At 43.9% G+C, this 27,405-nt stretch overlaps 2 protein-coding genes across 2 annotated transcripts; one reads left to right on the forward strand and one right to left on the reverse strand.

The window, feature by feature from the left end:
• Positions 1–94: 94 nt before the first annotated feature.
• On the reverse strand, positions 95–7,775 carry LOC147795238 (uncharacterized; the record flags this gene model as incomplete). Its single annotated transcript, XM_087132172.1, has 5 exons — positions 7,662–7,775; positions 4,438–6,518; positions 3,073–3,311; positions 1,787–1,853; positions 95–457 (listed from the first exon to the last, which is right to left on the reverse strand). Coding segments are annotated over exons 2-5 (2,746 nt in total), but the record flags the coding sequence as incomplete, so codon positions are not given.
• Positions 7,776–14,567: 6,792 nt separating this feature from the next.
• Positions 14,568–26,396, forward strand: LOC147795239 (uncharacterized). Its single transcript, XM_087132173.1, has 4 exons — positions 14,568–14,697; positions 15,321–15,422; positions 18,006–21,061; positions 21,224–26,396. Exons 2-4 carry the CDS (start codon positions 15,341–15,343, stop codon positions 25,337–25,339), a joined length of 7,254 nt encoding a protein of 2,417 aa, XP_086988299.1. The 5' UTR covers positions 14,568–14,697; positions 15,321–15,340; the 3' UTR covers positions 25,340–26,396.
• Positions 26,397–27,405: the final 1,009 nt, after the last annotated feature.

The raw sequence follows: 27,405 nt of genomic DNA on the forward strand, positions 1-27,405 counted from the left end.
GCTGAATTTCTCCAATAAATCCAAGTTAGCAGGGTGCAATAATTTTAGGTTAAACTTGCAATTTGGCCAAACATCAAATGAGGGAGCGACTCACGTTGACTTTCTACATTCCCTTCAGAAGTAATCGTCGCCGAGGTCATGGTAGGTGTCGAAGGCCTGCCTCCACCACCAAACCAAGAGAATGACAGCATCTCCAACCAGCCAGGCGGCTGGTGCTGCTCTGGCTGTTGCTGTTGTCTCTCTTGTTCTTCCGTGTCACCAACCCGCAGCTCGCGCCCGACTTCATTCAGCGTTTGCAGGAAGTCACTGTGAGTGCCGCCTTGCCGTCGGTACTCGGCGATAATGGTGGCAAATTTGTCTGAGCTACGACCAAATTTGGTGCGTAAATCTTGGAGGCTGAAGCCCAGAGCCCGGGCAAACTGTTTCCAATTGTCTCCATCTGTGATTCCGTGCACATCTACCAGAAAAACAAAGAAGATAAATTTAAGGTTACAATGGGAGACTTTTGAGACACTTGGTGGCAGAAAACATACCAGTCCCATGTGATCAGCCTTGGACTATTGTTTGCCTAATTAGTTTAACTCTGATGCAAACCATCGTTAACCCTGGTCACAAGGAATAGGGGACGGGTACATGTATGTTTGCCGCCACCAAGAATCTCAAAGTCCTCCATCGTAATTAGTTGTGGCTTTGGACCAAATCAAACCAGAGACAATCTTTGTATAGTAAAGACTTACCAACCATGATGTGATCAAATGTACATGTCCAGGTATATTTGTGAAGAGCACACATGACTAAGGTTTGCAGTGTTTTGTATTTAGTAAGGCCAAAAAAAGGCTCTGGTTTCTGGTCAGTGCGCGCGTTGCCGTAGACCTGTGCGTCAGCAAACTAAAAAGGTTTCTTATTTGGTATAAAATAATTTCCAAATGCTGCCAAACTTGTTTAACCGACTGGAATCCTGACACTGCATAATTTTAATGTGTTTTTGATGGAGTACGGTTGAGTAATATGTACAGTAAAGGAGTCCCCGTAGTTCTCCATACATTTAGTCAGGCACTCTTCGTCAGATGACGTCATTTCTGCATTATACATTTACATCTGGGAACCAGACAAACTAGGTGGTCTTACATCTTGCGTATATGTACAAGCTGAAATTGCTTTTAAATAGTAAAAAGTGCAGGGGCGAGTCTATTTTTGTGTTGAACATCGCGCATTATACGTGCGTCATTTCCAGAAAAAAGTTGAGGGTAAAAAAAAAAAGCTACCTCACCGCACCCCTTTTGGAGCCAGCTCCTCACCAGAAACCGGAGACTTTTTGGGGGGAGGGCCTAATGGCTGGTACATATTTCAGGAAACAAAGTGACTGCTATGTCTAAAACATCTGCAGTGCAATTTGCCTTGTTTAAATGTGTTCAACTGTACTTTCCGAGTACCAAGTTCACTGTCCATTGGATGGAAGAAAGCTGAACAAGACCGACATTGGATGGTAAATGCACGAAGGTCCGATTACTAAATAAATTCATGACTTCAGACACCCCCAGTTTTATAGAAATTAAGCTTTAAGAAGAAAAGACAATGAAAAGTACTCGGCCAAGCCCTTTTCTATTTCAGTGATGGTCAGAAGTCATTTTATTTTAAATTCTTGCCTTTTTGTCTTTACTGTCTGACGCTGATTTTTAATAGCTTTGTTCCTCCTATTCAGATCAATAATTGTCCAAACCTTGGTGCTCGAAAAGCACTTGACTAAAACTGCTTATGTGACTGCCAAAGATTTCCTATTTCCTACCTGCCAGTTGTTTGAGTGGTGCAGATGTCCATGGATCCTCTGGTGATGGGGCAGACTCATCCATTTTCTGCAATTAGAAAGGGAAACAGTTGAAAACAACCCACATTTCTTTTTGGAGGGTTGTCACTTCTGCATCTTCATAATACAGCCCACTCTCATTAACCCTAACCCCCTAGGCTCCTGCACTTGAAAGCACACTGAACCTCACAAAATCCAACAGGTTCATGTACTTGTCTATGTACTTGTACATGCAGGTTACTGTACCAAACCTGATAAACTCCAACAGAATGAGCCCGTTGGAGTTTGAGTGATATGGTATGGATGGGTCTATGCAGTATAGGATGACTTGCACTGAACAGTACCAAACCTGACAAAATCAAGCATAGTCCAACAATTGGTACAGCAAACCAGACACTGCACAAAGTGACCCGTGTGTGTCCCAACTCACACAGAATCCAACACCATCTCCCTGGGCCTTTCATCCCAAGTCTCACAAAATTCAACAAGAAGTTCCTCAGGTACGGTACCAAACCTGCCCAAACCTCACAAAACCTGCTGTTGGAGTATGGCAGGTTTTGGGCAGTTAGGGTGAATACAAACTCAGCCGGATCTAGCCATAATGTGTGCCATTTCAGGGCCAAGGCTTTATATCTTATGTAACTAGAATTTGTACAAACAAAGTTGACACCACATGACACATAACACAGTAAAAGACACCAATTATGTTGGTAGTGTGCCGTTTCTCCGATGGTTGAACATTCCTGCGAGCGTTTCAACACATAAACACATGTTCCTCATATGAATCAGCACGCGGGCTGTGATGAACGGAAAATCTATTAATTTTATGTTTTTATAAAGTCATTTTCCCCAATGCGGTAAAAAAAGGACAACACATCTACTGTCTCAATTAGCACCGACTTTTATTTCAAAACAGTACTCAATGGTTCAATCCAGTTTCAGCCCACAGGCAGATGTGCATAAGAATAGATTGTAGACGGCTCAAGATTTAACACTGCAAAACCATCAGTGATACGTGCTGACTGGGACTGCACCTGACTAGCCCCAATGACTGTTTGGTGTCATACCCCCAGTATACGGGGACAGGGATTTGGATGCAAGAATTTCACGACACTGGTTCAGGCCAAAAAGTTGGTAGTAAACATTTCTATGCTTAATGACTAGTGTCATTCAGACAATACATTGTAAGCATATTTCTGATACAATGAAATCAATTTACATATACCACTGAAGAAAAGTGAACTCTGCGCTCTGGATTTTTATCTCACCTTGATGAGGTTGAATTCAAACAATCTCTCCTCTGTGCCATTCTCCCAACGTCTCCTCACAAAGACCTTGCCAAAGATGTCCTTGTTGGACGGTTGACCTTTGAACTTGCAAGCAAATTGTTTTTCAAACTCCCCGCCTTTGTAGTTCTCTTCCACTTGTTCCAAAGACTCATCTTCCCCAGCAGCTGTGTCAGCCTCAAAGTAGTCCGACTTACCTAACTTGACAATAATCGACCCTCCTGAACAAAATTTCACAAAAATATCAGAACACGTAATTTGAAATGTGTCAACAGAAAAAAGCAGCAACTAGAAATCACCAACCAATACAGGTATCATACAAATAAAAGGAAATGACCACTATTAAAAGACTCCAAACAATTACATTTTCTGTCCCAATGATTAGTGCAGGTACCTAAATAATTTTGTTACAAATTTTACAGAAGTATTTGCCACCACAAGAACTTTTCAAAGTGAGGGCAGAGATCCGTTTAATAACCAACAGACTTGCAAACTGAGCCTTTGTCCTCCTGTGCCAGTAACAATTCCTTCAGGATGAGATTACAGGTAAACAAACCTTGAATGGTTAGTGTGTCACAGTGCGAGGAGACTTTCTAAACCAAGGCATTCAAATTTTTGTCTTGTCTTGTTTTTGGGGTAATAAAAAAATGTGATATAAAGCCACCTTTTTGTAGTAAAGGCACTTGGGTGGAAAAAAATCTACTCTTTAATTCTACTATGTAATAAAATTGCATCACTCCGACAAGTCAGACTGTTCCTAAAAGTAACATAAATTAGCATGGATTTGCTGACGATTTTGATCTTGCGAAGGGTTTGACAAGCCATCATTGTTCTAGGGCTGTGCCAAATAACCAAATATTCGATCGGTATTCGAATATTGTTTTTCAAATTTGAATATTTGAAGGCAAAATTCATAAAAAGGGAAAATTTTCTTTTATTTCAAATGACAAAAATTGCACTATGGAGGCTTGTTTCAAGTAGATTCAAGTGAAAAGTGTCAGAAATCTTGCAATAATTTAAAAAGTAACTTATTCTTTAACCAATTTAAAAGGAATAGAAATATTCCACAGGGCAAGAACACTTGTTCATCTCGTAAATCTTGGTAAAACGTGGTTGGAGATACTCCTAGATATGAGAAGCTTTTATATTGATCATAATGTACGATACCATTGTGTGTGCTATTGCAACCCATTTTGTGTATGGTTTGTTCATCAACAATCTACCGGTCGGTGCAACCGAATATTCAGATATTCGATCATATTGAAGATCGAATATTCGAATAGTGAATTATTCAAACTGAATCAGTCCTACATTGCTCTCGGTCACATTTGGTTGTGGTAAACTGACCTGGACCTATGCTGACAGGTTTCAAGCTACCTCCAACATTCTTGGCATAGTTCCCAACATCCTGCATTGGATTGTCACTGTGATGGCAGATAACTACCAGACCAAACTTCCCCGTGTCAGGGTTTTCCAGCATCCAGGCTTGGCATTTCATGTTGACCGCCCCGCCAGAGTAGGCAAATCCCATTCCCAGTCGGGCATTCTGCATCTTCCCCCTGATGCTGGCCCACAGGGCCGTGAGCCAGGAGAAGTGGACGACAGGGATGTCAATGAAGTAGTTTCCATTCTCATCACTGTCGATCTTGTAGTTTGTGTTGAGTACCTCCCAGGCAACAGGCTGGTCTTCGGTTGTCGGGCTTTGCCATACAGACAACTGTGCTTCAAATCCAAAACTCTGGATGATGGCGCTGTAGTCAGGTACAGGCAACCGCACTGTGACTGGGTTGTCAGAGAAGTTGTTGAAGATGTAGCCGTGAGGCTGCAAGATGACTACAGGGGTAGCAAGCGCATCGGATGGGTTCAGATTGGTTCGGACGTCAGCTGAAAGCTCAGAACAAATGACCTTAATGCTGGCATTAATATCTCCCTGAACGCATCCCCGTGGAAATTGGACAAAAAGTCCAGGCACTTCATTAACCTCCAGCACTCCGCCTTCTTCGGCGCTAATCATACGATTCACTGAAAAAGGCATTTTGGTCAGGACGGCTGTGAACAATGAGAAATGGCTGGTCCTGAGAAGGATGTACCCATCTCTCACTCGGAAGTCACTGGATGGAATGCGTTCCCATACTGGTCGTTCTAAGTCATCCGTATTGCTACGCAGACAGTGAACTTGACTGGGGAAGGGTACTTTGACCAGCAGAGGAAGTCTTATAACTGCTGGGCGGTCTCCGTAGAAAACCGCTCCATGAGGCCCAAGGAGAACCACAGGACTTGCTTGGACCACAGCTGTGGGATCTTCATCTGGTAAAAACCTGTGGTCCTTCAGGATGTCTAGTGTAAATTCACTCCTCATGTAGTTCATCTTGTTGTGTTGCGGTATCAACACAGTCACGTTTGACACTTTCAAAAGTCTTGATCGGTTGGGCAAAATACAGTCGTACGGAGTTGTGTCACTGAGGTCAATGTCACCGAACAGAGGTCTCATACAAATTTCACATCGGTCCTCAGCTACGCTAATGTCACAGGCAATGTCTTCATTGTCACTCCCACAATCTCCATGACAACTCAGTGTGTCAGTGTCAATATCCCTACGGAGACGATCACTCTCAATATTGGACCCGGAGCAAGAGCCATAGTCACTCGTGGAAATCCTTCGCTCAAAAAGAAGAATGTCCGTTACTTGCTTGTGCCTTGTATGGACCGTTGCACAACTGTTTATAATGGCCACCTCATCATCATTTTCATCGGGAGGTTTGTGTTTAATGTCTCGACTGTGGCACGGAGACTCATCCAAACACGGTGTTTGACGGAACTGATGTGTTCTTATTTGATCTTGGAGAGTTATTTCCTCCAGGACCTGCCTGGAATCACACTGAATGGATGCCTCAATCTGAATGCTGAAATGACGACGGATTGCCCGCAATCCGTGTACGTAAACATCCCTGGGTACATTTTTGATAGGATTCCGAGTGACTGAAAATTTCTGCAAGTTAGGTAACTGAAATATTTTCTTATCCAATGTTTTCACATGGTTTCCAGAAAAGTTAACCACCTGTAAATTCTCTAAACTGGACAGGCACGAAGGAATCGCTCCAATTCTGTTGTGTGAAACATCTAAGGTCTGCAGTCCTTTTAAGTTTACCATCTCTGCAGGTAGCTTTCGAAGTGTGTTGTGGTGGACATGCAAGTGTTGAAGGTTGGTAAGCGTATTGATACATGGTGGAAGATTCCTCAAGTTGTTGAAACTCAAATCCAAGGTTTCCAAGCTGACGAGTAGTCGAGTCTGCTGGAAGAGCGCTTCCGGCAATGAGTTGAGGTGCCGTCCACGCAGATCAAGAGCTTTCCGTGGTCGACGCCCACTCCGTTCAATCACTACAGCCTCTGTTGGAAGCACATGTAATCTGCTACGCAAGGACATGAGTCTGTTGAAGGAAAGTTGAAATATGAGACAATCTTATAAAGTTATGAAGCATGTGAAAAAAACTAATTCGACCAGAGAGTAAACTGAATTAGCTCCAATCAAAGAAGACACACAAAAGTGCAGAGACAGTATCCACATAGCCTACCACAATAATGAGCTATTGATACAAATGAACACAATGTGCAAAAAACAATACTGGAATAACAATTTGGCAAGAGTTCCACATACGCACATCACTAATTTTCCCTTGCAGTAGTTTACAAGCCATCAGAAGTTGATAACAAGTCCTAAAACGTCAACTTAAGCAGTGTAAATGTTGAAGCATTTACTAAAAAAACGGCATTTTCAGACCGATTTCAGAGGGTTTGTGCACAGGGTGTCAAGTGGTGTGCAGATATGGATATGTTTTTAGTTTCTTAAGACCACTTTAAAAACAATATTTCCTCGGGCTCAAGACCTGATTTCATCTCCAAGACTTCAAAAAGAAATCATGTAGCCCTGAGTGATGTGGACATTGGAGCCTGGTTCCCATGGTTATCCAGCATGTCCAGTACATATTCTGTACAGTACATGTCCATAATAATTATGATGTTAGGCCTATACAGAAAAAAAAATTACACAAGTTTTGAATAAAAATGAGTGACATGTAGGCCCAAATGTCGTTGTTGAACGCCTGGCATGGCAACAGGCCAATCAATCACAATGCACAAAAATATTTAACTTGCGCCCCGGCCGCCTTCGCGGAACATTTTAAATAGGCTCCTAAGCTTGAATACGTAGGCCTTCACACAAACGATTTTTCCACTCTACGTTACGTTTATACGAGACCAACATAATGACACAACTACCAACATGATGAACTACTTTGAACTAGTGTTAGATTTGACATTCTAATTGTAGGAGCAACACGTGCGTAACCAATAATTAACTGTTAATTTGAACTGCCGGGGTACCCTCTGTCATGCTCTGTCGGTATGTCATGGATTTCCGGTCCATCCGGTCAAAAAGACGATGCTGCCTGCAAGCCCGAACAATCGAAAACCTATCTGTATTAAACTCCCAGTTTGACGGAACTTTATTCCAGGAATTGCACCTATAGCAAGTCACCCCTTTTCACTGAAAAATGCTAAAAAATCTCACATACCTTTAGACTGATAGTATGTTGTAACTTGAATAGTACTCCCGACAAAATCGTCGAAACATTTTGATTGTAGAGAACAATTCCACGCTGGAAGCCATTTTGATCCCGTTGTTGTGCAGGTAGTAGTTTGCGCATGTTGTTTATTCATTACGTGTTGACGCTTGGGAAATTGACCAATGGAAGGCTGGCCAGCTAAGCTGAAAGACGCGTTCAATTTGCATATTAAAGCCTCTTCAGCAAACATATACTCGTGCATTGTGGGTACAATGAATGACCGAGTACATGTACAGTACATGTACATGTACATGTACATGTACATTGTGTATATTTGTGAGGGTGTCATGAACAGTACGATGGTTATGTTTGTACAGGCACATTTCGCGCACGCTCGACCAGTAATATACGTGCACACAAAAGAATGGTCCAATCACACGCATGTGGGTCCGGACGCTTTCAGTCGATTTAACCAAAGATACGATCTTTGGATTTAACCACATTGTTACTTTGAGATTAAGTTGGCAGTTGACCGTATAAATTGGTCAACTTTGTCAAGGATATCAATGAATGTCATCACACCTATGACAAAGAAACGCTAACATGGACATAAGACACAGAAATATGTACAGCAATTTGAGACAAGGGTTAATTTGAAAATCACAAATTACAACATTACATTAGTGAAGATGAATTACGAATCAAGCTGTTAGGAATTTCATGGTAAAAGAGTTGAGATATGAAGAATCACCTCAACCACTCTCGAACGAGATAATCTCGATAAATGACACTATCTTCCAGAACGATGTTTTGTTCAAATGGATGAAAGGATTAAATTTCCCCTACCACTATACTTTGAACATCGTCCACAAAATGATTGATGTTATCAATGCTCAAACCAAGAATTGGGGTGCGCTACTCATAGATTTAGGTTTAAATCTCTAAAGATTACAGTAGTATGAGTTACTGTGTAAATAACAAATAGTTGAGCAACTGTACCGAGAGAGCTTGAAATCAAAGTTTGATCTAAATTCGAGTGATTTCGTAAACTTATAGGCAAACATTTTTGGCGTTTCCCCAAGGATAGCACACGTACACTGCAGTGTACGTGTGTTACACATGTGTAACAAAGAAAGATATATTTATGCAATAACTGATATACTTTCTTGTTCAGTTCTTACAAATTACCACCGAATTTCGTTTTAACAGTAAAGGAATTTAAACTCCACTCATTAAAATCAAAACTATCATCAAAGATAATTGAAGTCGTGCAAGCCTTGAGTCTAGCACATCTGTGACACGTTCACTTGAAAACCGAAAATAAAAGCAAATTGTTTAGTCTGAGTTCTTCTGTTAATTCAGCTTTCGAAAAATATCCCTCATGATCCAATTAAGAGACCCTATCATAGTTTGATCGATTACATTTTTATTTATAAACATGTTTGTTCTCTGCTAGTTTACCTAGAATTTGTGGAAACATTCCAAGCATTTTCGGCGTCAGAATTCAAAGACAACTCACAAATTGTTTCCTATTCTTTTTATCTAAACACCAAGAATCTTTCGTCATAGGTTATTGGTTTGTGTCACTCACTTCACACGTATAAAGTTGAAAGGAAAAGTTCGTCAATGAATTGTTAAAATGCTAGCACGTGTTGGTGACCGAAGAACTCATTTAGACTGGCAATTGTTGGGTAGTATTCAAGATTGTCGGCAACTTGCAGAGCACTATACTAGAAATATAGAAATACCCAGCATCACTGAATAGAATCATTCCAGACGTCTCGGGAATGTCAAAATTTTATAATAGTAGTTATCATTTACAAACTTCAAATATCTAAGGATACCGAGAAGATTTGATATTTTATACAAGTGCACCAGCTTAAAAGGGATCGGCAATATTTTACAGTAATGTTAAAACACCGACACAACAACAACAAGAAGCACTTTTTATTTTAAATACTTACAGCTAAACATGCAAGAAAACATTTCATCCTTTCAGGCCAAGCTGTACTCTATAACCGCGTTTCACTCTACAAACAGTGTGTGTAAATTAGACTATACTTTGTCTACTGAGGATTGGAAATGCTTGAACAGTGACAATAACCTACGTTCTATAGTTGGTTGCTATGGTATTATGAGATCAGAAAACACAAAAAGAAACATGTCTTGTTAAGTACGTAGGTGATCCGTGGTTTGATCACCACTGATCACGTACACGTCAGAATTCGTGTTTCGACGCAGACAGCCGACATGTCGAACCCTGTCAACAAGCCGACGGCAGCGATCTACCACACCTCGGTAACCGCGGCGAAAATCACGGTTGATGAGCGCGTACAGGATGCAGTTGATGCTGCTGTTGAGATGGAACATGGCGAAGGTCAAAATCAGGATAACTCTGGGCACAGCAACTTTGAAGGTGAAGATGAGATAGAAAGGACCAAGAAGAAGCAACACGGCCACGACCAGCGTCAGTAGGGTGCGAAGGAGACGGCGATCGGTGTTGGTGAGAACTTTAGGTCTGCTGCTTCCATTTCCAGAGATGTCTCGCAAGGTCTTCTTAGATGCTCGGTTATAGAGCCATATGCGCAGGTAGGAGAAGACGATAAGACCCAAAGGAAATCCAAATCCAGCAAACCAGAACACTATTGCCTGACTCACGGTGGACGACTGGAGGTGGAGAGAGCTCATGCAGATGAAAAGTTCCGGCACAATGCGGTTCAGAAATCCCTTGGAGGCCCACGAGATTGCCTCTGCACAGACACCAACGAGCCAAGTGCACGCTACCAACATGGGACTGTCTTTTTGGAGAAGACCGTCGGGTAGGCAAGGCGGTGACAAATGGAGGTGTAACGATTAAGAGCGACGGCAGCAATGCTGTACAGCGACGTTGCGCAGCCGAAGGTGCACAGGAGCCCAATGACTTCGCACCGGGAGCCCACCTCGAAATACTTTCCGTAACTAGAGATACTCATGAGATGCATTCCATTCAAACAAGCCGATACAAAAAGATCAGCGACAGCCAGATTTAAAACGAAAACGTACTGGATCTTACGAAGTTTTTTGTTAATCAACACTGCCGCTATGACGAGAGTGTTGCCTGATGTTCCCAGGATCAGCTCAAGCAGTATAAGGATGAAAAACAATGCATTCAACCCTGTATCGTCAGCATAAAGTAACATTAATTCTTCCGGCGTTAGTGTAGCCGCGGGGGCGATATTCATCCGTGTTGTGTCTGGAATCTCAGTTCGTATGCTACATTCTGTGGAGGAGTTCGTGAAGTTTAGCGTTTCAGCTGACATCGTGACGATGTGAAGATCTGCCTGAAATTCCAGGGACTTTTTTCTCTTGTGCACTGAAAATTGCAAAAAGAAGTGTTTCACGATCAACGGTAAACATGCAACTGGAAAAACCGTTAAATCCCGCTTGTCAGAAACATCAACCCGTCGCTAGGCTCCGACGTAGTTGCTGACACGATAGATCTTTCTAGCTGAGTCGGTTCCTTTCCCTCCTTCTGCCAACTTCTAGAAGTGAAGTACAAGTGTCGGCACGGCCTTTACCGTATACATAATAGATGGGACCAAGAAATAAACACGACTACACCGTTCATTAAAACTACAGCATCTAGATAGTGCAACCGTGCACTTACGCCATTTCGATGACAAAAGCGACATGGTGATGTGCCGATAAATCAGCGTGGGCTGTGCACGGCCAAAGACAACTTAATTGAAATCCATCAATCTGGCTCAGCTTCCGATGTTGTCATGGAAATAGAACTTGGTAAATTTGATTTTGATTTGACTACATGGAGTTATATTCTGTTTCAACTTACAACTGTTTACATTCGTATACAAAGCCCCAAGAGTAGGATCAGGACTTTCGGTATACTGGTAAACAAAGAGACTTTTACAAAAATGCCAAGTCAGATAAACAGGAAGCACTCAATGGTTTAGACAAATAACATCAAATGGACTACGAAGAGTGAATAAATTAGTTCTCGGTCCTCTGGGACGTCTACTGTCAAATTAACTTGTCCGATAATGGAGGAAGTACCCATCTACGTGTCCGTCTGCGTCCGGCTTTAATTTCTTCTGCAAAATACTGTGAAGGAAATGAAAAACGAATTATGAACAGTCTCTGACCTGATACGCGTTAGGGAAAGGCAACGCTGTTGACGTCAGGTCATTTCTAAATTAATCAAATTAATCTATCAGTGGCTTTGCGATTTGTTGCGGTGTGGGTTGACAAGATTGATGTCAAACCTCACAAACTGTGCAGAAGTCACAGTGAGGGGTTCGGATTGGGGTGGAGCGTGAAAGGGGATAGAACATTGAGTATAACGTGTTTGGAGATATCTTTTATCATTTAATTTGTGACACCTCAAGAGTCGTTTTCAGCGAAGCATGATGTCCTGGAAATGGTTTTTGGTAACACTTTTGCGTTGCAACAACTAAAGCAGATAAAACCAAAAGGCATCACCTGAGTTGGCACACACTCTCTGCGGTCTTTGATTTACCATGCGTTTGTCCTTATAAACGTTGTTAATGTGATCAACAGTTGACGCAAAGGCCATAAAGTGATCTCTCCAAGGGAAAATTCATCGAACCTTCAAACGCCATAATTCGTTTTCGTTTACCTTATCCTGTTTGTCATTGACCTTTATTTTGTTCACTTCTGTTAAAATTTTTTTTATCTGTAAATAATTAATTTCTTTTTAAGTTATCGTAATTTTGTTCATTTCAATGGAACAAAATAAAGTTTCCATTTGAAAAGTCAACTTAGTCTAATAGCTCTAACACACGAAGAATAGGGCGCCCTCAATGCGGCTGACGAAAATAAAAAAATCCAAAGCACACAAAATGTAGGTAAGTTCCATCAGCGACAAATAGTCAACCAAATAGTCAGCAGTCAGTGGTCGAGTTTGATTGATAACCGATGCAGTAAATATTTATTGGGCATCATGGAAAATCGACCAGTGGTTAACAAATTAGTGATCGAACTTGCCCTTTGTCAGAAAATTTGTGCCAGCCGTCAGTCGAAATGGATATTTTAAAAGGATTTTTCAATTCATAAAATAAAAAAGCCATCCATTGCGACGACAGCCCTGGGTGACCGCCCTGGACAGTGCATTTGGACCAATCTGACTGAACAGCGTAACGTTTAAGAGTTACGGCTTGGACATGTAGTTTGTGTCGTATGCATACGCTCTGGGAAGTTGCCGTGCAATGGTCCCTTTAGATCAAAAATGGCTCAAAAAGCCAAAAAATAAAAAGGAAATTCAGGGTAGGCCTAATATCGAAATATTAAAATACTGAAAGCACTTACCCTATCTCCAAATGATCTGTAAACAGTTTTATGTTTATTTATACTGTATGTGCCCTTTTAAAGTGTTCCTTTTTCAAGAGCGCGCTTTACTAAAGTCGTGCGAACTTCAATACTTGTAAGGTACCATTTATCTTCCGAAACTCATCGCTTTGTATAGCGCCACCATAGAACGATCGTGTCCAGCTCCCCTCCCTCGCCCTTTCGATTTTATGAAGGTGGGGTGGCCGATAAAAAAATCTTCCTTTCAGCGGATGGGCACCAGTGCTTATTTCAGGTTTATCCCATTCTCGATCAAAAATTACCTCACTCCGCCGCGCCACAGTTCCATCTTCTTACAAATACAATTAGGTTTGTAGTGAGTTTATACGCGAGGAAAGATAAGGAAAGAGGAACAATAAGTGTGTCGTCCAAACGTGAAAACATAGCACAAGAGAGGCCCCTCAACTGCAGCCTTTGCCATCACTGTATGAATGTCTAAGAGAGATACATTCTTCGAGGGAACTGCACGCATACGTCTTCCAGCGTAAGTCCGGGCTGAGCTTCTGGGCAAATTCATCAGTTTTCTCGCCTGGGCGTGCCTTGATTGTTATGCTAGTCCCCTATTCATTCTCGATCTGAAGAGGTCTGGCCCGTTGGCTCTTGAAGTGCTCAAACAAACACCGACTCAAAGCGGAAGACGCAACTAACCTTTGAGTTAAGCTCTCCTCTTGCAAAACTCCTGTCGACTTGTCTCTCTGAAGGACCTTCGGCTTTAGAAATCGGAGGGGAAATGGCGAGAGGGCAAGCAATCAAGATTTTTCCTTGGGGGATCTTGTCAAATTCTCTAACTGTAAGGAATCACCGCATCTTCTTACAAATCAAGACGACGGATCGGCTGCCCTGTAAGAAACACATATAACAAATTCTAAGTGTTTTGCAATGAGAAAACTCTTTCGTCAGCCCGACCCTTCAAAAAATTTCTTCGGAGAAAGAAAAATCTTGCAGGCTCCTATTAAAAACAATGTACGAGCAAATGTCTATTTTTCGGCCTTCAGAAATTCCCTACCAATATTACCATGAAAGGATAAGACTAATGCTTTAGAACCAAAGTTTTAAAAAATAACCCCAAAGTCATATTACATCTAGAAAACAACTTTACAATGCAAAGAATCTGAATACTTCCACAATTAATTAATTGCCAGAAAGTGTTTGCTCCTTGCGTAAACACAACTAAAACCCACACGGAGTGTTTGCTTTAACTGAAAAAGGGAATGCAGATGAGGACCGTTCCATTGGTATTTCTCACACACCATAGGCCACAAACATCTGCCGAATGAAACAGCAAATTGTAAAACCTAATGGAAGGGGAAAGCAGGCGTGATGGCTTTCTTTCTTCCTTTCTGTCAGACATGTAAAATTACCCCCTAAGGGCACAGTACAGGTAGGATAAAAAGCTGAAGACTTGAAACTCCAGCCTCTCTGAGAGAATCCGCAAATAGCAACTTTATTTGGATAGGCGGAAAGTTCTAGGGCTTCCAGCGGCGTGTTGTTCCAACTTCTATAAGCGCCGTGTAACCATAACAGACCCGGATAACATGGTGTGTCCCTTTGAGAAGTGAGTCCATCCTAAGGTTGGGAGGGCTTAAAGCATTTGAGTTTTAATCTCTGCCGTTAGTTGCAAAACCCTCTCTCAGACTTGAAGCTCTGTCGATTTGGGATATACAGGAACTTCAGCGAGCGCTTGGTACAAACAATACGTTTTAATCGTCTAATACAGCATTCCATCTTTTAATGCAATGATAAAGTGTTTGAGCCACCCACTATCAAGATATGCTACAAGGAAGGCAATTTATATGTAGTTGTACCACCACGTGGACGTTATTCGCTATGGCGAAGTGCTAGGAAGAGCCAGAATGAAATGCTGGATTATAGTGTGAAAGAGATTATACTTCATACACATTATACTGAAGCATAATCTGATCCTTGAAACACGTCTACATTAATGTCATTAACCGTAACAACCGCTGCAGAACCTCAAGCGATTGGTGAGCCAGCAGGTTGAATCAGGACCACGGTCGCTACTCTAACAGTAATACCTTCCTATTCTGAAAGGAATGAAAACGAGAACAATTATCATCGTTGTTTCTACTAGGATCATGTATGAGATACATCGGATAGCTATTAACATGAACTAAAGCACAATGAATTAGAATACCTTGCAGTCATCTAAAACTGTCTCCGAAATCCTTGTCAGAAAAGATCGGCTTGAAGATGACGTGTTTAACGAATTAACAAGGCATTGATTAGAATATTCGGAATCAAGATCTTTTCTTCTATAACTAGAACTGAAAATGATTTACTCCACAGGTGCCGGCCCTCAAGACAGAATGGCCGGGAATCCATTGCGTTTCGTTGTGCTCTGTGTTTTTACTGCCGCCTTGACTCGGTCCACGGCAGAGGCAAGCTCTGGTGAGTTGGATGTTTGTAAACTAAATTGACAAGATATCAATTCTATAAATTCCGAGTTATTTTCATTTCATTTCACCAAGAGCACATATTTTGGGGAAATCTTCTTCGGTACGGCTTTTATTCGATATTTATTGTATGGATGATTGACGGGTTGGGAATGTTAGTAAACAACCTCAGTACAATCTAAAATTAAAGTAATGACATCATTATATAAAAGTAATATCTCTGAGATTGAACCTAAACTTTTACTCTAAATATTAACCTCCATAGCTCCTGGCTTTGTTATTTCAAAGTTGTGATGCAAAACTAGAGGAAACTATTAAAGCCTAATTTCATGGAAACGCATGATTTAGAGAGAAGAAATCCTTTGGGATGTGGGAAACCACACATCCTCGCCTTATTAAAAATAAAAGCAGGTTTCAACATTGCATATTAAATTTGTTCTGGGATTGAATTTTTCATCGTGAACTCCACTAAATTTTGATAATTGTTATTGTAAGAATACCAAAATACCTGTTGGGGAAGTGTGACTTCCTTTTTGGAAACTAAGCTGAGATATGCAAGGTAGTTGTTGATATTTCTTTCTTCCAAATGAAGTTTGTTCAGTCAATTTATCACCTTGAACATATGTAATACAAAACTGCTGCAAACGGCTTGATGACTACAGTGACTTAAAATACGAAGCACAAAACATGAGGAGCCTGACGTTTCGAACCTGGCAGAATCTTTCTCAAAGGCAAAATGACAAGTAGACAGGGACAAACAAGCAAACGGGGAATATTTTACTATCTTCATAACTTTATGCTTCACCACTGATATTTAATTTTTTCGTGAATTCAGGCAAGTGAGAATTATTTTAAAAAAAAAGCAAAACCCCACATTCATTTTATTATTGGATTCGATTTTTTTTTTCGATTTTTTTATATCCACGACACGACTAACGTTACGAAGTTTCGTAAAGTTTGGCAAATTGATCCGATCTGAAGGGTAAACTTCGGAGTAAACCCTTGCAAGACAGCAGAGATTGCAACTGAATGGTTTACGCCGTTACGAATGCCGTTTCAGTGGGATTTCCCGTTGAGCTCTTTAATTACACGGGCTAGAATTAAATTGCTTTATATTATTACCTTGTTTGGCATTCTCCCCAAAAAGCATTGTAATTAGAATCTGCATGTTTGTATGTTTATGAACAAAAATGGAATCACTAGATCCCATTTCAGTATTAATTCGAAAACGGAACGGGGCTGGTATGGCTCTTTAGTTGGTACTTAACACCTATTATCCCAGTTTTCTGGGCCATGAGATGAATTTTGTGCTGCAAATTAAGATCAGCGTTTTTTGACGGACCGATACACATTGCAGACCCTTCATGGTGAATTGATGGCATTCGTCGCATTTGAATTCCCTGGGGAAAATGACCAAACTGGGAATTCAACATCTTGCATAATACCACAGCGATTTCGCAAATTTATTGGCTCTTGTGAAATGGTTCAGGAATTCAGGTGTTCATATTCGGTTTCACTATGTCAAATATAGATTGAAAGTAAATTCATTATACATTTTGTGTCATTTGTCATCACTGTTTTAACGTAAATGTCTGGAATGACGATCATGACTGGGATTTTTGTTTTGTTAATACTTAGGCTTACATTCCAAATGAAAATTAAACCACACCAAATAAGAACAACATAGATAGGCCTAGGTGTGCGTATAATACAAATGAACCCTGCCGGGTAGAATGGATAATTATCGCTGTTTTCTTCATCCTTTATCATTACTTAATCGTGTTTTATTTTGAAACTCAAATTAAGGACTGTAATCGGACTAAATTTTCTTCAATTTGATAATATTACAATCACATGAAATGGAATATGCTGTTTGTGCACTTACAAGATAGAACATTATATACTTTATCATGTTTCGGGGAATTGAATTCAGACGTTAATCAGCATTTTACATTGTCTTAAAAGTTAGAAGGCCTAGCCTTTTTTACCGAAACAGGATTTTATCACAATCCAAAATGACTCCACTCATTGTCGCTCAAAATGGATCGACTCTTTGTTTTATTGGACTTCTAATAAAACAAACTAAGCCGCAAAAATCATCATATTAAGGCATTAAGGTATTAGTAAAGCACAGGATAATTCAGCGATTAATACATCATACAGGCGTAGAGCCAGTTAATCAGATATCTTGGGCCAGTTTAACTCGCCACGACACGTTAATCATCCGAGACAAAACAAATGCGGACCTTCTATGGAGGGGGGGGGGCTTTGTGAAGTAAATCGGGTGAGAAGCATTTGGCAAACTCCATTTGAGCTCAACTTGAACTTGGCAGGATTCACGAGAACATTGAAGTATTTTGACATCATATGAAATTATTGCGCTGTAAAAGTGCAAAACGTGGACAGATTTCAACTCAACCAATTTCGCTGCAAACATTTATTGACGTCAAATTTGTTTCGCCGTTCCCCTTAATATGAACCAACTTTATGAACCTAAAACATACTATTTTCATTTCGACAACACGATGCATGCAAATTAATAAAGTAAATTTTCATCCAATTTTTAAAAATTTTGTAGGAGGATCCACATCTGTTGAGCCAAGTTCTGTAGCACCAACCGTCATGACATCTAGCCAGGCACTCAATTCAAGTGCGGAACCTTCTGCTAAAACTAATACCGTGGCGCCTGGCTCCACTAATACCATGATGTCTGGAGATCATTTCAGATCAAACCCACCACCATCCTCTGGAACCGACACCATGGTCTCCATGTCCGATTCTACCAATACCATGATGTCTGGTGATCCTTACAGTTCCAACCCACCACCATCCCCTGCAACCGACACCATGGTCTACATGTCTGATTCCACCATTACCATGATGTCTGGTGATCCTTACAGTTCCAACTCACCACCTTCATCTGGAACCGACACCATGGTGTACATGTCCGATTCTACCAATACCATGATGTCTGGCGATCCTTACAGTTCCAACCCACCACCATCCTCTGCAACCGACACCATGGTCTACATGTCTGATTCCACCATTACCATGATGTCTGGTGATCCTTACAGTTCCAACTCACCACCTTCCTCTGCAACCGACACCATGGCGTACATGTCCGATTCTACCAATACCATGATGTCTGGTGATCCTTACAGTTCCAACTCACCACCTTCCTCTGCAATCGACACCATGGCGTACATGTCCGATTCTACCAATACCATGATGTCTGGTGATCCTTACATTTCCAACTCACCACCTTCATCTGGAACCGACACCATGGTGTACATGTCCGATTCTACCAATACCATGATGTCTGGTGATCCTTACAGTTCCAACCCACCACCATCCTCTGCAACCGACACCATGGCGTACATGTCCGATTCTACCAATACCATGATGTCTGGTGATCCTTACATTTCCAACTCACCACCTTCATCTGGAACCAACACCATGGTGTACATGTCCGATTCTACCAATACCATGATGTCTGGTGATCCTTATATTTCCAACTCACCACCTTCATCTGGAACCGACACCATGGCGTACATGTCCGATTCTACCAATACCATGATGTCTGGTGATCCTTACAATTCCAACCCACTACAGTCATCTGGATCCAACACCATGATATCTGCAGGATCAACAGCTCCAGCGACTGCTTCCAGTGTCTCAGGATTGAGTGAGTCGTCCAGGGCTAGTCCATCAGCATCAGCAGGATCAACATCTCCGCCAACTGCTGTGAGTGCCTCGGTGTCGAGTGATTCGTCTAGTGCTAGTCAATCAGCGTCAGCAGGATCAACAGCTCCGCCGACTGCTGTCAGTGTCTCAGGGTCCAGTGAGTCGTCAAGTGCTAGTCCATCTGTGTCAGCAGGATCAACAGCTCCGCCAACTGCTGTCAGTGTCTTGGGGTCCAGTCAGTTGTCAAGTGCCAGTCCATCTGTGTCAGCAGGATCAACAGCCCCACCAACTGCTGTCAGTGCCTCGGTGTCGAGTGAGTCGTCAAGTGCTAGTCCATCAGCGTCAGCAGGATCAACAGCTCCGCCAACTGCTGTCAGTGCCTCGGTGTCGAGTGCATTGTCAAGTGCTAGTCCATCTGTGTCAGCAGGATCAACAGCCCCACCAACTGCTGTCAGTGTCTCGGGGTCCAGTGATACATCTACTGCTAGTCCACCATCGTCAGCAGGATCGACAGCTCCCCCGACTGCTGTCAGTGTCTCAGGGTCGAGTGATTCGTCTAGTACTAATCAATCAGCGTCAGCAGGATCAACAGCTCCGCCGACTGCTGTCAGTGCTTCTGTGTCGAGTGAGTCGTCTAGTGCTAGTTCATCAGCGTCAGCAGGATCAACAGCTCCGCCGACTGCTGTCAGTGCCTCTGTGTCGAGTGAGTCGTCTAGTGCTAGTTCATCAGCGTCAGCAGGATCAACAGCTCCGCCAACTGCTGTCAGTGCCTCAGTGTCGAGTGAGTCGTCAAGTGCTAGTCCATCAACCTCAGCAGGATCGACAGCTCCCCCGACTGCTGTCAGTGTCTCAGGGTCGAGTGATTCGTCTAGTGCTAATCAATCAGCGTCAGCAGGATCAACATCTCCGCCAACTGCTGTCAGTGTCTCAGGGTTGAGTGAGTCGTCAAGTGCTAGTCCATCAGCGTCAGCAGGATCAACAGCTCCGCCAACTGCTGTCAGTGTCTCAGGGTCCAGTGAGTCGTCAAGTGCTAGTCCATCTGTGTCAGCAGGATCAACAGCTCCGCCGACTGCTGTCAGTGCCTCAGTGTCGAGTGAGTCCTCTAGTGCTAGTCCATCAGCATCAGCAGGATCAACAGCTCCGCCGACTGCTGTCAGTGCCTCAGTGTCAAGTGAGTCCTCTAGTGCTAGTCCATCAGCATCAGCAGGATCAACAGCTCCGCCGACTGCTGTCAGTGCCTCAGTGTCGAGTGAGTCGTCTAGTGCTAGTCCATCAGCATCAGCAGGATCAACAGCTCCGCCGACTGCTGTCAGTGTCTCAGGGTTCAGAGAGTCGTCAAGTGCTAGTCCGTCAGCATCAGCAGGATCAACAGCTTCGCCAACTGCTATCAGTGCCTCTGTGTCGAGTGAGTCTTCTAGTGCTAGTCCATCAACCTCATCAGGATCAACAGCTCCGCCGACTGCTGTCAGTGCCTCAGTGTCCAGTGAGTCTTCTAGTGCTAGTCCATCAACCTCAGCAGGATCAACAGCTCCGCCAACTGCTGTCAGTGCCTCAGTGTCGAGTGAGTCTTCTAGTGCTAGTCCACCATCGTCAGCAGGATCGACAGCTCCCCCGACTGCTGTCAGTGTCTCAGGGTCGAGTGATTCGTCTAGTACTAATCAATCAGCGTCAGCAGGATCAACAGCTCCGCCGACTGCTGTCAGTGCCTCTGTGTCGAGTGCGTCGTCTATTGCTAGTTCATCAGCGTCAGCAGGATCAACAGCTCCGCCAACTGCTGTCAGTGCCTCGGTGTCGAGTGAGTCGTCAAGTGCTAGTCCATCTGTGTCAGCAGGATCAACAGCTCCGCCAACTGCTGTCAGTGCCTCAGTGTCGAGTGAGTCTTCTAGTGCTAGTCCATCAGCGTCAGCAGGATCAACAGCTCCGCCAACTGCTGTCAGTGCGTCAGTGTCGAGTGAGTCTTCTGGTGCTAGTCCATCAGCGTCAGCAGGATCAACAGCTCCGCCAACTGCTGTCAGTGCCTCAGGGTCGAGTGAGTCTTCTAGTGCTAGTCCATCAGCGTCAGCAGGATCAACAGCTCCGCCAACTGCTGTCAGTGCCTCAGTGTCGAGTGAGTCTTTTAGTGTTAGTCCATCAGCGTCAGCAGGATCAACAGCTCCGCCAACTGCTGTCAGTGCCTCAGTGTCGAGTGAGTCTTCTAGTGCTAGTCCATCAGCGTCAGCAGGATCAACAGCTCCGCCGACTGCTGTCAGTGCCTCAGTGTCGAGTGAGTCTTCTAGTCCTAGTCCATCAACCTCAGCAGGATCAACAGCTCCGCCGACTGCTGGCAGTGCCTCAGGGTCCAGTGAGTCGTCAAGTGCTAGTCCATCTGTGTCAGCAGGATCAACAGCTCCGCCAACTGCTGTCAGTGCCTCGGTGTCGAGTGCATTGTCAAGTGCTAGTCCATCTGTGTCAGCAGGATCAACAGCCCCACCAACTGCTGTCAGTGTCTCGGGGTCCAGTGATGCGTCTAGTGCTAGTCCACCATTGTCAGCAGGATCGACAGCTCCCCCGACTGCTGTCAGTGTCTCAGGGTCGAGTGATTCGTCTAGTGCTAGTTCATCAGCGTCAGCAGGATCAACAGCTCCGCCGACTGCTGTCAGTGCCTCTGTGTCGAGTGAGTCGTCTAGTGCTAGTTCATCAGCGTCAGCAGGATCAACAGCTCCGCCAACTGCTGTCAGTGCCTCGGTGTCGAGTGAATCGTCAAGTGCTAGTCCATCAACCTCAGCAGGATCGACAGCTCCCCCAACTGCTGTCAGTGTCTCAGGGTCGAGTGATTCGTCTAGTGCTAATCAATCAGCGTCAGCAGGATCAACAGCTCCGCCAACTGCTATCAGTGCCTTTGTGTCGAGTAACTCGTCTAGTGCTAGTCAATCAGCGTTAGCAGGATCAACATCTCCGCCAACTGCTGTCAGTGTCTCAGGGTTGAGTGAGTCGTCAAGTGCTAGTCCATCAGCGTCAGCAGGATCAACAGCTCCGCCAACTGCTGTCAGTGTCTCAGGGTCCAGTGAGTCGTCAAGTGCTAGTCCATCTGTGTCAGCAGGATCAACAGCCCCTCCTACTGCTGTCAGTGTCTCAGGGTCTAGTGATGTGTCTACTGCTAGTCCACCATTGTCAGCAGGATCAACAGCTCCCCCGACTGCTGTCAGTGTCTCAGGGTCGAGTGAGTCGTCAAGTGCTAGTCCATCAGCATCAGCAGGATCAACAGCTCCGCCGACTGCTGTCAGTGCCTCGGTGTCGAGTGAGTCCTCTAGTGCTAGTCCATCAGCATCAGCAGGATCAACAGCTCCGCCGACTGCTGTCAGTGCCTCAGTGTCGAGTGAGTCGTCTAGTGCTAGTCCATCAGCATCAGCAGGATCAACAGCTCCGCCGACTGCTGTCAGTGTCTCAGGGTTCAGAGAGTCGTCAAGTGCTAGTCCGTCAGCATCAGCAGGATCAACAGCTTTGCCAACTGCTATCAGTGCCTCTGTGTCGAGTGAGTCGTCTAGTGCAAGTCCATCAGCGTCAGCAGGATCAAAAGCTCCGCCGACTGCTGTCAGTGCCTCAGTGTCGAGTGAGTCTTCTAGTGCTAGTCCATCAACCTCATCAGGATCAACAGCTCCGCCGACTGCTGTCAGTGCCTCAGTGTCCAGTGAGTCTTCTAGTGCTAGTCCATCAACCTCAGCAGGATCAACAGCTCCGCCGACTGCTGTCAGTGCCTCAGTGTCGAGTGAGTCGCCTAGTGCTAGTCCATCAACCTCAGCAGGATCAACAGCTCCGCTGACTGCTGTCAGTGCCTTGGTGTCAAGTGATTCATCTAGTGCTAATCAATCAGCGTCAGCAGGATCAACAGCTCCGCCGACTGCTGTCAGTGTCTCAGGGTCCAGTGAGTCGTCAAGTGCTAGTCCATCAGTGTCAGCAGGATCAACAGCTCCGCCAACTGCACTCAGTGTCTTGGGGTCCAGTCAGTCATCAAGTGCTAGTCCATCTGTGTCAGCAGGATCAACAGCCCCACCTACTGCTGTAAGTGTCTCGGGGTCTAGTGATGTGTCTACTGCTAGTCCACCATTGTCAGCAGGATCAACAGCTCCGCCGACTGCTGTCAGTGCCTCCATGTCGAGTGAGTCGTCTAGTGCTAGTCCATCAACCTCAGCAGGATCAACAGCTCCGTCGACTGCTGTCAGTGCCTCAGTGTCGAGTGAGTCGTCTAGTGCTAGTCCATCAACCTCAGCAGGATCAACAGCTCCGCCGACTGCTGTCAGTGCCTCCATGTCGAGTGAGTCGTCTAGTGCTAGTCCATCAACCTCAGCAGGATCAACAGCTCCGTCGACTGCTGTCAGTGCCTCCATGTTGAGTGAGTCGTTTAGTGCTAGTCCATCAACCTCAGCAGGATCAACAGCTCCGCCGACTGCTGTCAGTGCCTCAGTGTCGAGTGAGTCTTCTAGTGCTAGTCCATCAACCTCAGCAGGACCAACAGCTCCGCTGACTGCTGTCAGTGTTTTGGGATCCAGTGAGTCGTCAAGTGCTAGTCCATCTGTGTCAGCAGGATCAACAGCTCCGCCGACTGCTGTCAGTGCCTCAGTGTCGAGTGAGTCTTCTAGTCCTAGTCCATCAACCTCAGCAGGATCAACAGCTCCGCCGACTGCTGGCAGTGCCTCAGGGTCCAGTGAGTCGTCAAGTGCTAGTCCATCTGTGTCAGCAGGATCAACAGCCCCACCTACTGCTGTCAGTGTCTCAGGGTCTAGTGATGTGTCTACTGCTAGTCCACCATTGTCAGCAGGATCAACAGCTCCCCCGACTGCTGTCAGTGTCTCAGGGTCGAGTGAGTCGTCAAGTGCTAGTCCATCAGCATCAGCAGGATCAACAGCTCCGCCGACTGCTGTCAGTGCCTCAGTGTCGAGTGAGTCTTCTAGTGCTAGTCCATCAACCTCAGCAGGATCAACAGCTCCGCCGACTGCTGTCAGTGCCTCCATGTCGAGTGAGTCGTCTAGTGCTAGTCCATCAACCTCGGCAGGATCAACAGCTCCGCCGACTGCTGTCAGTGCCTCCATGTTGAGTGAGTCGTCTAGTGCTAGTCCATCAGCGTCAGCAGGATCAACAGCTCCGCCAACTGCTGTCAGTGCCTCAGTGTCGAGTGAGTCGTCTAGTGCTAGTCCATCAACCTCAGCAGGATCGACAGCTCCCCCGACTGCTGTCAGTGTCTCAGGGTCGAGTGAGTCGTCTAGTGCTAGTCCATCAACCTCAGCAGGATCAACAGCTCCGCCGACTGCTGTCAGTGCCTCCATGTCAAGTGAGTCGTCTAGTGCTAGTCCATCAACCTCCGCAGGATCAACAGCTCCGTCGACTGCTGTCAGTGCCTCAGTGTCGAGTGAGTTGTCTAGTGCTAGTCCATCAACCTCAGCAGGATCAACAGCTCCGCCGACTGCTGGCAGTGCCTCAGTGTCGAGTGAGTCTTCTAGTGCTAGTCCATCAACCTCCGCAGGATCAACAGCTCCGCCGACTGCCGTCATTGTCTCAGTGTCGAGTGAGTCTTCTAGTGCTAGTCCATCAACGTCAGCAGGATCAACAGCTCCGCCGACTGCCGTCAGTGCCTCAGTGTCCAGTGAGTCTTCTAGTGCTAGTCCATCAACCTCCGCAGGATCAACAGCTCCGTCGACTGCTGTCAGTGCCTCAGTGTCGAGTGAGTCGTCTAGTGCTAGTCCATCAACCTCAGCAGGATCAACAGCTCCGCCAACTGCTGTCAGTGTCTCGGTGTCGAATGAGTCGTCTAGTGCTAGTCCATCAACCTCAGCAAGATCAACGGCTCCGCCGACTGCTGTCAGTGTCTCACGATCGAGTGAGTCGTCTACTGTTAGTCCATCAGCCTCAGTTGGACCAACGTCATCTATTTCCTCAGGGTTGAGTAGGTCGTCTAGTTCTAGTGCAGAACCATCTGCAGACCCACCAACTGGTAGCACCATACTTCCTCCATATTCTGGTGCAGTTCCCACCACACTGGAAAATGCATCTGTGTTAAGCACTAAAGAAATGTCCTGTGACATGGCCAAGAATGATGGTTGCTTTACTGATGGAGTGGAAAGTTCAAGCCGTAAGCCAGTTTCAGAAGCTAAACCATCAGAATACAAAACCAACCTTATTAGATTGTTTAATGAGCGGGTTGGAAAGTTCATCGGGCCTTTACGATGGATGATGTATCGGTTTGGTAAAGTGTGATTCTATCCCTGTACTGGAATGTTTCAAGGATGGTTCGTCAAAACATCACATGAAATGAAACTGATAATTATGTTAACCACAGGAATTCGAAATTGAACTCATTTGGAGAAGAAAGAGTAACATTTATTAACACGAACGAGTGAATATGTTTGTATGCCCAAAGTTTCTTTGAAAATGAGCTTGAGGAACTGGAGAATAAAATCGTGGTATATGAAATGGAGTAATTTCAAAGTAATTGAAGTTGGGAGCTTTAATCTGATTTGTATCTGACACAACAAATTGGGGTTCCTGAGGAAAAAAAAGTACTCCCTACAGAACACTCCTGAACTATAACATGCCCGCTTCTAAAGTGCACCAAAACATTAAATAGGGGCGGCTTGATATACACAATGATACTTGCGTTTTCCTGAAAAACGCTTTGACAGTAAAATAAATACTTTCAGGCTTACTCCAATCAGTATATCACAGACTGCTTGAAGAAAAATTACATCTGATGTTACTTAGATCTTTAGTCCAATGCCTATTCGAAAAAAAATTTCCTTTGCACATCAATGGCATAAATCAAGGCCAAATCTACACATTCAGACAATATTACACGTTCTGATTCTACATAATCAAAATGTAGGATTTCTGATGAGTGTTAACCCTGTGCTTCAATTTTCTGCAGACGTGTTGACGGTTTCCGGCTTCGTGGATGTTAGCTTTCATTTATATGTACTTATCACTTTTTTACAATTTGATGAACATTTCATTTGACCAAAATGTTTTAATTAGATTTCTTCAGATTGTTTTGATAATAAGATTAATTCGTGTGTATATTTATTACTAATGTGATATGGTGTTCTGAGTTGCCCGATTTGACTTTCTATTTAAACTCAGTTGAGTAGATAACAAAACGTGAAAACTTAAAATTGAATCTACAAGGGCAGCACTGAGGAGAATTGTTTTAACGGGGCCAAACCAAACATCTGAAAAAAAATCGATTTGCTGTGTGACATTTTTATGTTCAATTTGATTAGAGTGAACCCGAAAAATCTAGATTAAAGTTACAGCCGAATCCATCATCAAAAGGTGATTGCCTCATTATTCGCCAATGTGTCTGAGGAATGGATATTTGAACACAGGGTTCATTGTAAATTTAATGAGTCCGAAAATTGCAGAGGAACGCTGGTTGCGTAGCAACTGCAGTGCGAACATGCACAAATCCTCTCACAAACATGGCAAAGTGCGAATCCATCATTATTTACTTTAAAGTGGACAGGACAAAAGATGCAAAATTGGATCTACCATTTACTGGAAGGGGAGTGGCCGCACTATCTCATGGGGAGGGGAGGTGAGGTCTGAAATGGGGATAAAAACCCGTAAATGCGAGAGCATTAGAAAGTGGTTAAAAAATCAGATAAAAAGACCAGTTTGACGACAATGCATTTGAAAACAGCTAGATGTTCCTGATGCGTGTTCAGAAAGGGTGCCCCCACTCAATCTCGCAAGCAAATAGTGTACCAATACCAGCAGCCATCGGGGTATAAGTGTGTTGATTATAATTGGACCATTTATTTCAAAATAGTTCACAACTCAGTCCTGAATGTTCGTTGATTTTTTATTTTTTAGCTCCCGAGGAAAGCAAAAATATAATTTTTATACACACGCCGCTTGGCACCCTGTGCACAAAATTTATGAATGAGACTCAGTGGAAATTTTTTTAAGTGAATACCTCAATATTTTCACTGCTGATAAAATTGGACTTGGACATTTTGTTCTTTCAGATGGCTGATAGATCACTGAAGGAAAACACAAGTGACGTCCATTTTGATTCATATATAGAGTTCTTTCCGAATGTTTTTGCTAATTTGTTAGAAATAAGCCTTATAAAACCTGCCCTTTAGGCTTAGTTTTAATCACAAATCTTGTTCGACTTTACACAGTTAGGTAAACTTAGGCTGACGGAAATTAAAGAATGCAACCCATACACTCAGGCTGATACCTTTTAATTCGACCAATCTTTCAGTTTCTTGGACTCAACCAAAAAGTACTCTTTTTCACATTAAAAACGCAGTCAAAATCGA

Source organism: Acanthaster planci, unplaced genomic scaffold, assembly GCF_054643075.1.
Source record: "Acanthaster planci isolate LZ-2023a unplaced genomic scaffold, COTS_SCS Contig112, whole genome shotgun sequence".
Taxonomy (NCBI): Eukaryota; Metazoa; Echinodermata; class Asteroidea; order Valvatida; family Acanthasteridae; genus Acanthaster; species Acanthaster planci.

What these genes read in the sequence shown, in the direction of transcription:
- LOC147795239 (XM_087132173.1), top strand. Translation starts at nt 15,341, where the DNA reads ATGGCCGGGAATCCATTGCGTTTCGTTGTGCTCTGTGTTTTTACTGCC. An exon ending in CACGGCAGAGGCAAGCTCTG is followed by an intron (nt 15,423 to 18,005) that starts GTGAGTTGGATG and finishes AAAATTTTGTAG; the next exon opens with GAGGATCCACATCTGTTGAG. An exon ending in CTGTCAGTGCGTCAGTGTCG is followed by an intron (nt 21,062 to 21,223) that starts AGTGAGTCTTCT and finishes GTGTCGAGTGAG; the next exon opens with TCTTTTAGTGTTAGTCCATC.